This window comes from Psammomys obesus, unplaced genomic scaffold (assembly GCF_907164565.1).
Source record: "Psammomys obesus unplaced genomic scaffold, mPsaObe1.curated_primary_1811, whole genome shotgun sequence".
Lineage (NCBI taxonomy): Eukaryota > Metazoa > Chordata > Mammalia > Rodentia > Muridae > Psammomys > Psammomys obesus.
The window spans coordinates 25,207,035-25,220,534 of record NW_026595981.1 but is presented as its reverse complement, the minus strand read 5'-3'; the positions used below and the strand labels follow the sequence as shown (position 1 = coordinate 25,220,534).

The 13,500-nt window shown below is 41.6% G+C and overlaps 1 protein-coding gene across 7 annotated transcripts in view; it reads right to left on the bottom strand.

Annotated features, from left to right (window-relative positions):
• The window catches only part of Nbr1 (NBR1 autophagy cargo receptor), a 30,259-nt gene that overhangs the window by 14,936 nt on the left and 1,823 nt on the right, over positions 1–13,500 (bottom strand). For 5 of the 7 annotated variants that reach the window (XM_055619712.1, XM_055619711.1, XM_055619717.1 and 2 more), the window contains exons 2-9: positions 11,656–11,722; positions 11,242–11,358; positions 6,388–6,450; positions 5,348–5,366; positions 3,766–3,788; positions 1,912–2,109; positions 749–826; positions 130–344 (exon numbers count right to left, since the gene is read on the bottom strand). In XM_055619712.1, the coding sequence (XP_055475687.1) occupies positions 130–344; positions 749–826; positions 1,912–2,109; positions 3,766–3,788; positions 5,348–5,366; positions 6,388–6,450; positions 11,242–11,343 (698 nt within the window). In that variant the 5' untranslated portion in view covers positions 11,344–11,358; positions 11,656–11,722. The remainder of the gene's footprint in view (positions 1–129; positions 345–748; positions 827–1,911; positions 2,110–3,765; positions 3,789–5,347; positions 5,367–6,387; positions 6,451–11,241; positions 11,359–11,655; positions 11,723–13,500) is intronic. The other 2 variants (XM_055619714.1, XM_055619716.1) reach the window with 2 other exon arrangements.

The window sequence follows — 13,500 nt, the reverse complement described above, 5'->3', positions numbered from 1 at the left end:
AACAGAGGAGTAGCTTGTGCTTCCAAATCAAAGCTACATCACCTACTGCTCAGAGACAGAGGATGTCCAGCTTCCCCTCAACTACTCAGAGTGCTAGGCAGTAGCCGCTTTTGCCCAAGAGCTGCTTACCTACACTGGTAACGCACACCAATAATCCTCTTTTGGCAGTGGCTGCAAGCAATGTGCCAGCTGAACTGGTTTTCTGGCAAAAACAGTGTTTCCTCTGAAATAGGCATGGAGACTTCTGAGGGCGAGGAACCCAAGGGTGGCTTCTGGAGGACAAGCTTCTCCTGCAACCTCTGCTCAAGCTTCTCAACTGTTTCCTTAACCACTTGTTCTCTGAACTACAATGCAGAGCAGAAGATAGGGGAAAAACTCAGTTCCAGCATGGGAAAAAGTGAGAAGAGAACATATTTGGATCTTTCCTGTTGACTGTTGATGATATAACCTAAGAACATGGCTAATGGCTACCAGAGGGATGGACAGAAATGTAACAGGTCTCTTCCTTTCACGGCTAAACTGATTCTTCTGTTTCTACTTTGTCCTTCTCAAGCACAGAGATCTGTCCTTCTCCCTCACATGTTTAGAACTGGATTCTCCTTTCATGATGCTTCAGGCAAAGGCTAGAACTTTCTTCATTACATTTGCTCTGTGTCTGAAAATCATTGGCTGCCACTCTCCACTCACCCGCACCAGAGGCTGCAGCCATCTACCTGACTGCTAAACCCAGGCCGGAGAGAACACTCACCATCTCCAGGTAGCTTGTAAACCAGTCTGGGGGCTTGTCTTGAGGCTGATCCGTGTCACAGGGAGCAAGTGAACATGGCTGTGAGAAGATACAATCTGAGACCTTGGAAGTTACTTTTCTTTTCAAAAGTAATTTTTCCAAAATGTATTATTTTCAGGTTTCTTCTATCAGATGTCACAAGCATATGACATGCAAGTAATTTTTTTTAAAGTTACAGTGTAACAGAACACAAAAGAAAAACAACATGTGTATTCTAGTTTCTTTTCTCTAAAAGTACACCAGGGTGGTCAGTTTCAAAGATTCAGATCTAGATAGTCAACATAATACTCAAATTTCTGTGTACATGAGGATGTGTGCACATGTGTGGAGGCTGGAGGACAACCTTCGATGTTATTCCTCAGGAACCTTTTTTTTTTCCTTTTTCTTTTAAAGGCAGATGCACTCCCTGGCCTGCAAACAGCAAAGTAGGCTAGGCTGGCCTGTAAGCCCCAAAGATCCTCCTGTTTCTGCCTTGTCTGTACTGAGATTATAAGAATACACATATGTACCACACCTGACTCTTCTTTTTTAAAAAAAGTTTTTTGACACAGGGTTTCTCTATGTAGCCCTGGCTGTCCTGGAACTCATTCTGTAGGCCAGTCTGGCCTCAAACTCAGAGATGCACTTGCCTCTGCCTCCTGAGTGCTGGGACTGAAGGTATGGGCCACATGCCTGGCTCCACACCTGGTTCTTCTGTGTGAGTACAGGCACGTGTGTGGAGATCAGAGGACAGCACTGTGCTGGCTCTTGCCTCCCACCTTGTGGGAGACAAAGACTTACTGCACATGTCAAGCTGGCTGGCTAGCAAGCCTTCAGAGCTCCTCCTTACTCTGCTTTCCATCTTGCCATAGGAGCACTGGGATTACAGACATGACTCGTTGCCTGTGAATTTGGGGGACTTGAACTCATGACTCATGCTTGCACACTAGCCTCTTTACCCAGGAAGATATCTTTCCAGCCTTTTCTGGTTTAAACATGGGTTCTGGGGATCAAACTCAGGTTCTTGTGGTTTTAAGATGATCTCCCCAGCCTCCTTGCCCCAATCTTTGATGACTCTTCAATGGTATGTAAGAGACAATGAGATGTAAGGTTAGAGTTGGAAGAAAGGCCCATCCTTCTCATACCTGTGCTGCAGGCTCCTCTGTGGTCTTCATCTCTGACCCCAAGACTCTCACCAGTGAAGAATAATGCGCAAGTGGCTTCTTCCCTATCCTGCCAGCTGCTTGTTTTTCTACTACAACCTGGGGGAATGCTTCGTCTACAACGTGGTACCCTTCGTGGACTTGCATCTGTAGTTGGTTTCCTTGCTTACTGTTAGCCATCTGAGAGCGTATTACAAAACAAAAATACACTGTGATTCTCCTTTTCCAAATGAAATGTCAAGGCACTGAGACCCAGAAGTTCAGTGAACTCTGCTGTGACTTTTGTTTGCATTTCTAAATGAACAGGTGGAGTGCCCCTAATTAAACTTCACTTATGAGATGCTGACGTGATACCACAAGCAGAAAAATTAGCACCTGGCATTTATGATTAGTAATAATCAAAATACTGTGAACTAAGAATAATATAGAAAATTACCTTTAGGCTATATAACATATATGAGACAAATTTCAAATTTAGCCCATTCCTTCATAAGATACCTCATTTATGAATGTACAAATATCCCAAAATCAAAATTTTAAAAATCGAGGCATGTCTGGTTCCAAGTATTTTGGATAAAGACAATCAACCTCCATGTTAACAGCTAGCCTGCTGTTTGTTAAGAATATTAACTACGAATGGCTTTATTATATTAAAAATTGATGAAATTGTTAGGTGAGATTTTCCCATCAACTGGATTCTTCTCTAATTATTTTGTTTGTCTGTTCTGACATGGAGTCTGAGTTGCCCTGGCTGGCCTCCATCTCAAGATCTCCCTGCTTCACCCTCTGAGGTACGACAATTACAGGTGTGCACTGCCATATGTGGCTTAACTGGTCATTCTATAAGGTAGTAACTCTAATCTCAGCTTCCTAAAAAACAAAAGTAAATTCCAGCCTAACACTAATCATGGCCACTTAAAGCTGTTCCCTATACCTAAGCACTTATTTTTCTGTAACCTAGTATTTCACAAAGCAAGTTTAAGTGGTTCTATCTCTGAGGAAATTTTCCTAATAAAGTATGGAAATTCTTCAAGAAGCTGTTCAGTTTCCAGGAACATACATAAATGTTTAAGAAAAATTAGGGACTGAATGGATTGGAGCGCCTCTGTTTTTCCTTTACTTATTTTTATACAATAGACTTAAGATTCCGTTTAAAAACAACATATTTTGTGTGTAAGTTAAGTGTATGTTTTGTGTAAGTTTATGTATGTTAAGTGATGCGTACAAAAATTAAGTTGATTATCTTATTAGGATGGGATATAGAACACTCACCTAGCATGCATGAGGCTCTGAGCTAGAGCAGCATTAAAAAATCCTCCTGTCCTCGCTCATTCAACCCCCCTTCTCTTTTCTGGTTTTTTTGAGACAGGATTTCTTTGTGTAGCCTTGGCTGTCCTGGACTCGCTTTGTAGACCAGGGTGACCCCAAACTCACAGAGATCCACCTGCCTTTGTTGGGATTATAGGTATGTGCCACTGTGCCCAGTTAAAAAACAGTCTTGTTACATAGCCAAGGCTGGTCTCAAACTCAGTGTGTAGGCTAAGTAGCCTTTGAACAACGGTCCAGGCACCTTGGCCTCCTGTGCTGGGATCACAAAAGTTACCACCACATCCGGGGAGGGGGGTTTCTCTTTAAATGATAAAATGGTGGCACCAAGACCCACAATGTGATGACACGGTAACTTAATGCCTGCTGCCGAGTCATTCACAACACTTAACCAGAGGCTCCCTAACTGAATGGCTATCATTCTACTTATTCTTAGTACTTTCCAGTGGAGTTTAGGTTTCAATAAATATTTTTAAAATTGCTTAAAAATAAAATGAAGTAAACATTTACCTTAAGTGCTTCTTCATATTCTCCTAAAGGGACAAACAAAACAAAACAGTGTTTTTTTGTTTTTTTTTTTACACTTCTCAACATTCTACTGACAATCACCTATCATAGTTTTTTGCTTTTTTTAGGGGGTGGGACAGCGGGGTGGGAGAGTCTAGCTATGTAGCTCAGGCTGGCTTAAAACTTTAAAACTCACAATCTTTTCTGTGTTGGGATTACAGAAGGGCAAAACCAGGCTTGGCTAATCCTATGGTTCCTATAGTTTCAGTGCACAGCATCAAGACTACAGTTAATGTATTGTATTGATGAATTCTGCTATAGTAGATTTCGCCTACTTTCACCCTGAAATGGCAGAGGCAGGGTGTGGAGGGTGGCAATTTTGAGGTGAAACACATTTTAATTTCTTTCACTGAAGTACTCTTTTAAAGCCACCTGTATGTATTTCATATCAATGTTGTATATCTTAAAAATACACTCAAATTCTTATAATCCTCACATATGGACTCTCTTCTTATTGTTAAATGATGCTTTTCCTTCTGGTCATAACAAGATCCCATTCTTGGCCCCTGCCCCCATATCTATGACAACTGAGTACAACAATATAGTGGTAGCCAGCTCTGGCAATGGAGCTATTGGTAGTCCACGGAGGTGGGAGGAGACCCTTGCCTGACATTCCATTCCTTTCCCCAGATGCAAGTGGTCTTGAGAGATGATATCCTGTTTATAGAAGTGAAGGATGATGAAAAGTGGGGCTCTGTGATGCAGTGAGATTTCAAACCATGATGGGGTGGGACCTTGCAGTGATTACTTATTTGGGGGCTGTCCACACTCCTGTACACAACTCCGCTCTAAAAGAAAGCCCAACAAACTCCCTGGTTCCACCAAGTCTGACTTCAATGAGACTGTGCTTTGATCTGTTGTTGGTGCCTACCTGGTGTGGCTGGACAGTGGTTTGCATCTCCCCAGGAAAATTTAATGCAACACTTATCCACGGCAAAGAGAAGCTATGACAAAGCACCTTTCTCTTAAGTTCCTCTGTGCTGCTCTAGCCTTCTAGACAAAATCCCTTATGAGGTGGGGAGGTAGCTGCGCTGGTAGAGTGCTCGCCTAGCTCACAGCAACCCGAGTCTGATTCCAAGTGCTGCATACAGTTGGAGTGGAGGCATAAACCTGTAATCTCAGTACTCAGGAGGTGGAGGCAGGAGAAGCATATGTTCAAGGTCCTAGGCTACACACTGAGTTTGAAGCCAGCTGGGGATACCTCCTGAGATCCATCAAGAAGAAAAACAACAACAAAAAAACCCTCCCACAAAACTAATGCCCACAGATGACTGGGCAAAACCGTCAATTTACAGCATGCCAAATTTTATTCTAAAATGTATGCTAGAACCAAATATGGTTTAAATGGAAATAACTCAATGAGCAGATGAACTTGTTTTGAAACAGGGTTTCACTATGTACCAAAGATTGCACTTAAACCTGGAATCCTCCTGCCTCAGCCTCCTCACTCTTAGTTTCACTGATAGAGACTACCACGTCAAGCAAATTTTAAGTAAAGCTAACTAGATTTTTCTCAGGAACTTACCTTGACTATTGATGGATATCTATGAAGAGAAAAAAAGCAACAGTGAATTCTAAGTCTTATCACCTGAGCATTTATGTTAACTAGGACCAGTCTTACCCAAAAATCCCACATCAGGTGTTCAGTATTCCCACTATTCCCAGAAGTAATGAGCTCTGTTTTATCTTAGGGACAAGAGCCTGGGATTTGGGGCCTCTACTTCCTTACTTTTGTGCCTCTGGATCAGATTCCTGACCTCTGAGCCACTGCTTCTTCATGGTAAATGAAGAGAATGTCCCAGGTGAACAGTACTGATAGTATGATGCTCGGTAACCACTTAGTTAAGAGTCCCTATTAGCAGCAGCATAAGCTAAGCGACAGCCTTGTTATATTTTAGGTTCTCTCTCTGATAGTCTTCATGTCTTCATGTCGCTTTCCCATTTCTCAGCTTCATCTCAGATGCTTATAGTCTTTCTTTCTTTCTTTTTTTTTTTTTTTTGAGACAGGGTTTGTGTAGCCTTGGTTGTTCTGGAATTTACTCTGTAGGCCAGGCTGACCTTGAACTCAGAGAATCCACCTGCCTCTGCTTCCTGGCCAACAATCTTTATGAAGTATGCAATTAACAAATACATTTAAAATATTAGGCAAATGAGATAATACTATTATGAACTTTTTTCTTTCTTTTGTTTTTTCTGTTCCTTCCCCTCATGGCTCTTTGAGATAGGCTTCTGTTCTAAGCCCAGGTTGGCTTAAACTTCCTAGGATCATGCCTCAGTCTCCTATGTACTGGGAAGACAGCTGTGAGCCATTACAATGGGCTTTATTCTGAACTTTTTTGTTTTGTTTTGTTTTTTTAAGACAGAGTTTCTTTGTAGCCTTGGCTGTCCTGGACTTGCTTTGTAGACCAGGCTGGCCTTGAACTCACAGAAATTGGCCTGCCTCTGCCTCACAGATAACAGGTGTATACCACCGCACCCAGCTTATTCTGAACTTTTAAAGCTCTTATCACTTTGGAAAAGATCCCGATTCTAAATATCTAATAATGGGGTCCGCAAATACTTTACCTCCTCATTTTCCTCATCCAAGTATTTTATTTGGATATTATTCAGATCAAATGAAACTTTTACCTGCAAATGAAACAAATTGATCAGGGTATCTCACTATATAAAGTTAAACATTGTAACTATCTTTATTGACTATGAATTTTCCAAACATTACATGTATTAGTGGTAATGGTGGAGCTAGAGTCTTCTGCCTGCGCCACCAATAGTGTGGCGACCTTTCTAATACCACAGCTCTTGCAGCCTGAAGATATCTCCTGAACCCAGAGCTCACCAACTGGGCTAGTCTAGTCAGGCAGTATGGGCGTCCCAAGCAACTGACTAAGACAGACATTAACACACACTTTACACACACCTGCACAGCAAGGGCTTAAGCCAAAGAGCCCTCTCCTCAGCCCCTTACATTCATTTTGTGTGTGTGTGTGATGCTGGAGATTCAACACAGAGTTCTGTGAATGCCAAATGAGCCCTTCACGAAGTTACATTCCCAGAAAACATCTTAACATAGATTTAAAAACCTACAAAGTCAAAGAAAGCAGACTAAGAGTAAACGTTTGTAAGTGGCAATAGGGAAGGGAGTAATAAAAGACATAAAAGAGCATCAAAACGGACAGATCTGATGGTTCATAATCCAAAGGCCCAGTGTGCTAATGCACATCTTCAAGCTTTTACTCTCAGCACGTAGGAGGCAAAGGGAGGTGGATTTCTGTGTGTTTGAGGCTAGCCTAGTCTACATAGTGAGTTCTAGAACAGCCAGAGATAGATAAAGAGACTTAAAAGAAAAAAAAAAGGTTAACAAATATATTAATACAAGTAAAATGTGCAGAAAAATTACAGGGAGGAAACAGAAATGCTTAATAAATACATAAAAACACATTCAATTTTACTGGTAGGCAAGGTTTGAGACATCCCTGGCTCCTGGAACTCACTTTGTAGACCAGGCTGGCCTTGAACTCACAGAGATCAGGCTGCCTTTGCCTCCCAAGCACTAGGATTAAAGATGTGTGCCAACATGCCCAGCGGTAAACATTTTTTGAAGCTGTAATAGATAAGTGTGGTCAAAGATTCAGGGCAAGGGCCATACTCAGTGGTACAGTGCTGGTCTAGCATGGAGAAGGACCCATGCTTGACCCCCCAGCACCACAAACAAAGCAAAACTCAAAGCATTAAATAATTTTTCTGTAAATTGTTATAGTTATTCTGTGAACCATTTGGCAGTTATCGATGAAATGTTCTGAATTTTGCTTTGTGTGTATAGGGGTTTGCCTTCATGTATGTCTGTGCATGTGCATCCTGTGAATGTCTATGCAGGCAGAGGACAGAAGAGAGTATCTAACAGTTCTGCAACTGCCATCTGGATATTGGAAATCTAACTAGATCCCTTGGAAGAGCAACCAGTGTTCATAATCCCTGGGCCATCTCTCTAGCCTCCATCTATAAAAATTTAAAATTTTTATAGGCTTATGAAATGGCCAATGAAATGACTTAATTAGTAAAGTACTTATACACAAGTCTACTAACTTTTTTTTTTTTTTTAAGATCAGGTTTTTATGTGTAGCCCTGGCTGTCCTGAGCTTGCTCTGTAGACCAGGCTGGCCTCAAACTCAAGAGATCCACCTGCCTCCGCCTCCCGAGTGCTGGGATTAAAGGCGAGCACCACCACCAGCCAGCCTAACCTGAGTTTGATCCCCGGAACTCACATAAAGGTTGAAGGAAGTAACCATTTCTCTCTCTCTCTCTCTCTCTCTCTCTCTCTCTCTCTCTCACACACACACACACTAATATAAAAAAACAATAAAAACAATTTTTTTAAAAGTTCAAAACCACATCTCACCTTTGGGTAGAGTCCACCCAATAGAACAATACATAAGCTATCCCCACTGAGAGATGTAGATTCTGTCTATTTCATAATGGGAAAAGAAAGACAACCGTGTGGGGAAGTCAGTAAGTAATGGTTACATCCACAGTGGTCAGCAACACCAGCAGTACCCTGGACCCCAGCTTTAAAAGACGGAGCTTTGCTCTGTGTCTACTGATTAAGAACTATTGCTGTAGCCTGCCATGGTGGCATATGCCTTTAATCCCAGCACTCAGGGAGGCAGAGGCAGGCAGACTGCTATGAGCTCAAGGCCAGCCTGGTCTACAAACAATGTCCAGAGCAGCCAAGGCTACATAGAGAAACCCTGTCTATTAAAGGTCGGTTTGATGCATGTTACTGGCCTTCAAGATCTGGTAACACCTACCCTTGTTTTGTAAACCTGCCTAAGACATACCTGATTGCTTGATTAAATGGCCTATACCTGGGCAGGGCAGAATGGGATAGGCGTGGCTAAGGTTTCTGAGCTTTTGGGTTCCAGAGAGAATCACAGGAATCAGATGGATGGGAAAAGAGAAGGAAGGAGGACAACACAATGTGTTAGGGTGGAGAAAAAAACCTCGTGAGCTGAAAGGAAGGACTCCAATTATGGCGTAAAAAGGCCCACATGAAGAATACAAGCAAGTACTAGGGGATATGGATAGAAGGTAGTCCAGCTAGGAAGGATTACGCTGGATGGCACTGAATGAGGCCTGGGAGATGGATGGTGAGGATATTGAGATAGTGTAGGTAAAATATCTGCCCGGCCTAAGGTAAATAAGGCGATTATAAAATCTAACAGGTATCTGTGTTTTATTATTTGTGATAGTGGGTTAAATAATACTGCCGTGATAATCATAGGGCTAATAATAAACATAATATAGCCCAATACTCATTTTTTTATTTACTATAACACCTGTCTCAGAAAAGCAAACAAACAAAAAAACCCCAAACAAACAAAAAAAGAATTACAGCTACAAAATGTTGTTGGGCAAGAAAAGCAAGCTGGAAAACAGGCTTACTGTAAGGCCTTAACAGATACCTGCATGAACATGGAATATGGAAATGTGGGTAAGTTCCCAGAGCTGTTATCTCTGTCACTCAAAGGAGGTGTGAATAACAGACACAGGGTAGGAGTTTGTGGACAGACATTATCTCTTTACTTGTTAAGAGTGTTTCATATCAGGATGAGGGTATCTCTGAGACAAGCTGGAAACCTGGGACAGAATAGGCTACAGAGAGGACTTGGGGATGTCTCTAGCTGAGCCCTCCAGCAGTGGGAGACATGGAGACTAAGGAGGCCTCACTCTAGTCAAACAGGACTTATGGTGGTGGGAGGGGAACACCAATCTACCTACAAAATCTTCTACCCAAAATTTATCCTGCCTGCAGAAATAAAGACCGAAACTGAGGGAATGGCCAGCCAATGACTGTCCCAACCTGAGATCCACCCCATAGGAGAGAGCCAGCCCCGACACCATTAACAATACTCTGCTACGCTTACATACGCCTAGCATAACTGTCATCAGAGAGGCCCCACTCAGCAGCTGGTGGAATCAGAAGCTTAGACTCAGCCAAGCATTAGCGGAGCTCGGAGCTCGGGGAGTCCTGTGGAAGAGTGGGAAGAATGATGGAAGTACCTGGAGGGGACAGAAATGTCACAAGAAGACCAACAGTCAATTAACCTAGACCCATGGGGGCTTGTAGAGTCAGAAGAACCAACCAAGAAGCATGCATGGACTGGACCTGGGCCTCTACACGTGTAGCTAATGGGCAGTTTAATCTTCCTGTGGGTCCCCTAGTGAGTTGAGTGGGTGCTGTTTATGGCATGGACTCTGTTGCCTGCTTTTTAAATCACTTCTCCCTTGAGAAGTGCCTGGCCTGGCCTCAGTGGATGAGGATGAGCTCAATCCTGATGCAACTTGATGTGCTGGGGGGACTTAGTGGTGGTGGGGTTCCCCTTTTCTGAGAAGGGGATTAAGGGGAAAAGGGTGGGAGGAGGGAAGAGAAGAGGGAGGAGGCTATGTCTGGGAAGTAAAGTGACTATATAAATTAAAAATAAATTCAAAAATTAAATGGGCATGTATTACACTTTTATATCTTAAAATTTTACAATAAAAGAAAAAGGTAAGCCGCCAACTCACCAGCTACTAGGGAAAAAAAGGTAACTGGTGCTTTCCCAACAGCCTTTCCCCTAGGACAGTCCAGAGGAAAAACGTTGGGAGGTAGGACTAGACTTAACACAGTGGAAAGCCCTTCTAAAATCTCCTTCCTTCCTAAGCTGCCCACACAGACAACCACGTTTGTAACCAAATGGTTACTTTAAACACACGCGCCCAAGTAGTAAAACATTGACCACAGCAAACCCCACTATGCTAGAAGGGTACAAAGGGCAAACCAAGGCGAGAGAAATTATCAGCAAAGCAAGGAACGGATGCTTCATAAGCACCCATGGGAGGTTTTCTTTTGCTTTTTGCCAGCTCTGACACAGTCAACCTTTGACCTAGCAACAAGCAGGTCTTGCAAAACACAAGTCATATCCTCATTCGTTAACAAACAGCAGCAATTCATCTGCTCTCCAGCCTGAGAAAATTCCCCCACAGCCTGGCTTCAGGGAAGACAACCTAATTTATCCCTCAGAATGTTCCTACACCATATTTCACTCAAAAAATAAGTTTACCTGATACAGTAGACAAAGAGAGAGAAAACCCACTCCTGAAATTGACCTAAACTTATGTTCTCTCTTTTTTTTTTTAAATAAACATACATAATTAAAAAATGTTTAAAGAACATGGTCATTTCTTCCCTTTATCCTGGTACATTTCCTATTCAAATACTGAGCCCATATAAAAAATAATTTTCCAAAGCTCCAGAAATGGTAATGATGACAAACAACAGTTATGAAATAAACCGCTAAAAATAGCTTCATTTTTTGAAGAATATCTGTGTCTAAACCACTAAGAAACAGAACAAAGTGAGAAACGGAACAGAATGATACTCACCATAGCTTCAACATCAGCCCAAGTTGTATTTTCTGGATCCGAAACCAGAAAGCTTTGAGTTTCATTTTTAAAAGTCACGTTTAAAGTAACCTGTGGTTCCATGCTGTGGGGCTGAGGCTGGGAGAATGGGTGGACGAAAGAAAGAGGGAGGGATTAAAAAACCCGCACTGACACATTAGTTTTAACGTGGAAGTTAGATTTGGGAGATCACAGTGATTAAGAAAAGCAATGTCCCTTTTGCTACATGATTTACTACCCAGTGTTTTATACTGTTACATAAGAATTTTTCTTTCTCAGAGATAAAGACATTAATGTTCAAGCTGTGCCATAAAGATTTATGTTTATGCTACAGTTAAACTTATATAGAACTTCCACATTAGGAATAAAAGCCAAGTTAGGCACAACAGCACATACCTGTAGTCCCAGTTACTCAGGAAATTGAAGCAGGTTGGTAGTTGGAGTCCAAGAGTTCTAGGTCAGCCTAGGAAACAATAAGATTCTGTCTTTAGGACTAAAGAGGTAAGGTGCTGGGAGGGGAGGAGAAAGTCTGCTGAAACAATTGAAATTTTGTCCGTATCCACAAAAATTCCAGACTCTGTGGTGTTCACTGCGTGTTTCAGTGCTTGCATAGGTAAGTATTTGTAGCATGAGCCAGCAAGGAGGATTAACATAGATAAGGAGTCTGCTAGCACTTGGGCAACAGAGAAGGTATTTCCAGTTTTAGGCAATGAGAATAGCCTGGGCTTCAGAATGAGCACTTGTCTCCAGAAAACAAGCAGGTAAATTAACAAAACCACCAAAAACCAAACAAACAAACAAAAAAAAAGCAAACCACCCAAACCTCCCACAATTACTTGTGAAAAAACTTAAAAGCTACAGCTGGCTTCTACAATTAACAACTGGGAACTAATTCTGTTACCCAAAATTCCTTCCTTTCTGGTGTTAAGTGTGTGTGTGTTGCTGCAGATGGAACACAGGTGCCTGAATGCTAGGGAGCCACTCTACTACTGAGCCACAACCTCGCCCCATGAAAATGTCCATTTATTCTCAAATACCTATGAGAAAAAAAATTAAAACCCACGTTCTCATGCCTAATAAGTTGGCAATTCCTTAATGAAACACCTACTATTAAAGTCTGTTTGATTTTAATGAAGGACTTTGCTTACTGATAAATTGTCATTTCAGGGAGAAAATATTTTAAGTTCTGTAAAAATACAAGTAAATCCACTGGTGACAAAAAAAAAAAAAAGTCACCTCTTGAAATATTTAGCTTATTTTCAATCTACATCTGAAAGAGCCACGTTGTGCTCCACACATAACAGATGAACAAGATTAAGTAATAGATTTTCCAGTGTGATAGGAAGGGAGCCCATGGGATAGGAAGACCGGCTCGACAGTGCTCCACAAGATTAGCTGTGCAACTATGAGTAAGACTGTCTCTGAGCTTCTGCTGCTTAATCTGTAAAACAAGACTATTTTGCTTATTTTAAGTGTTACTTAAGTCTACTAAAATCATGTGGCATCAATTTCCAGCACCACCAAGTGTGCAAACTCTTTGAAATAGTGTTTAAATATGAAAACTACTATTATAAACAATTCTTTAGTTGATAGCTATATCTTATTATTGGGGCCATACTGCAGCCCATACCTGTCTGGAAACTGCTATGTAGATCAGGTTCTTACACAGATTTGCTTGCTTCTGCCTCCAGAGTGTTGTACTATAGATACAATTGTCATTTTAAGAACCTCGAGTTTTTTTTTTTTGTTTTTGTCTCTCTGTATAGCCATTGCTGTCCTAAAACTCACTCTGTAGACAAACTCAAAGAGATATGCAGAGAGCTGGGATTAAGGGGTACACCACCACCCAACTGAACCTTGTATTCTTTTTTATTTTAAAGATTTATTTATTTATTATGTATACAGTGTTCTGCCTGCATGTACACCTGTATGACAGAAGGCACCAGATCTCATTATAGATGGTTGTGGGCCAACACATATGGTTGCTGGGAATTGAACTCAGGATCTTTGGAAGAACAGCCAGTGCTCTTAACCTCTGAGCCGTCTCTCCAGCCCTGAACCTTGTATTCTTAATCACAGATTACTTTATATACTCAATTATCCAATTTTTTCCCCATTATCAGTCTTCATCTAGAGTTAAATTCACCAATTCTCTGCTGACATCCAGCATTTATTTACCTAAAATGCAACTCTTCCTTAGGATCTTTGAAATTTAGGCCTAATCCCATCAATTCCCCCCCC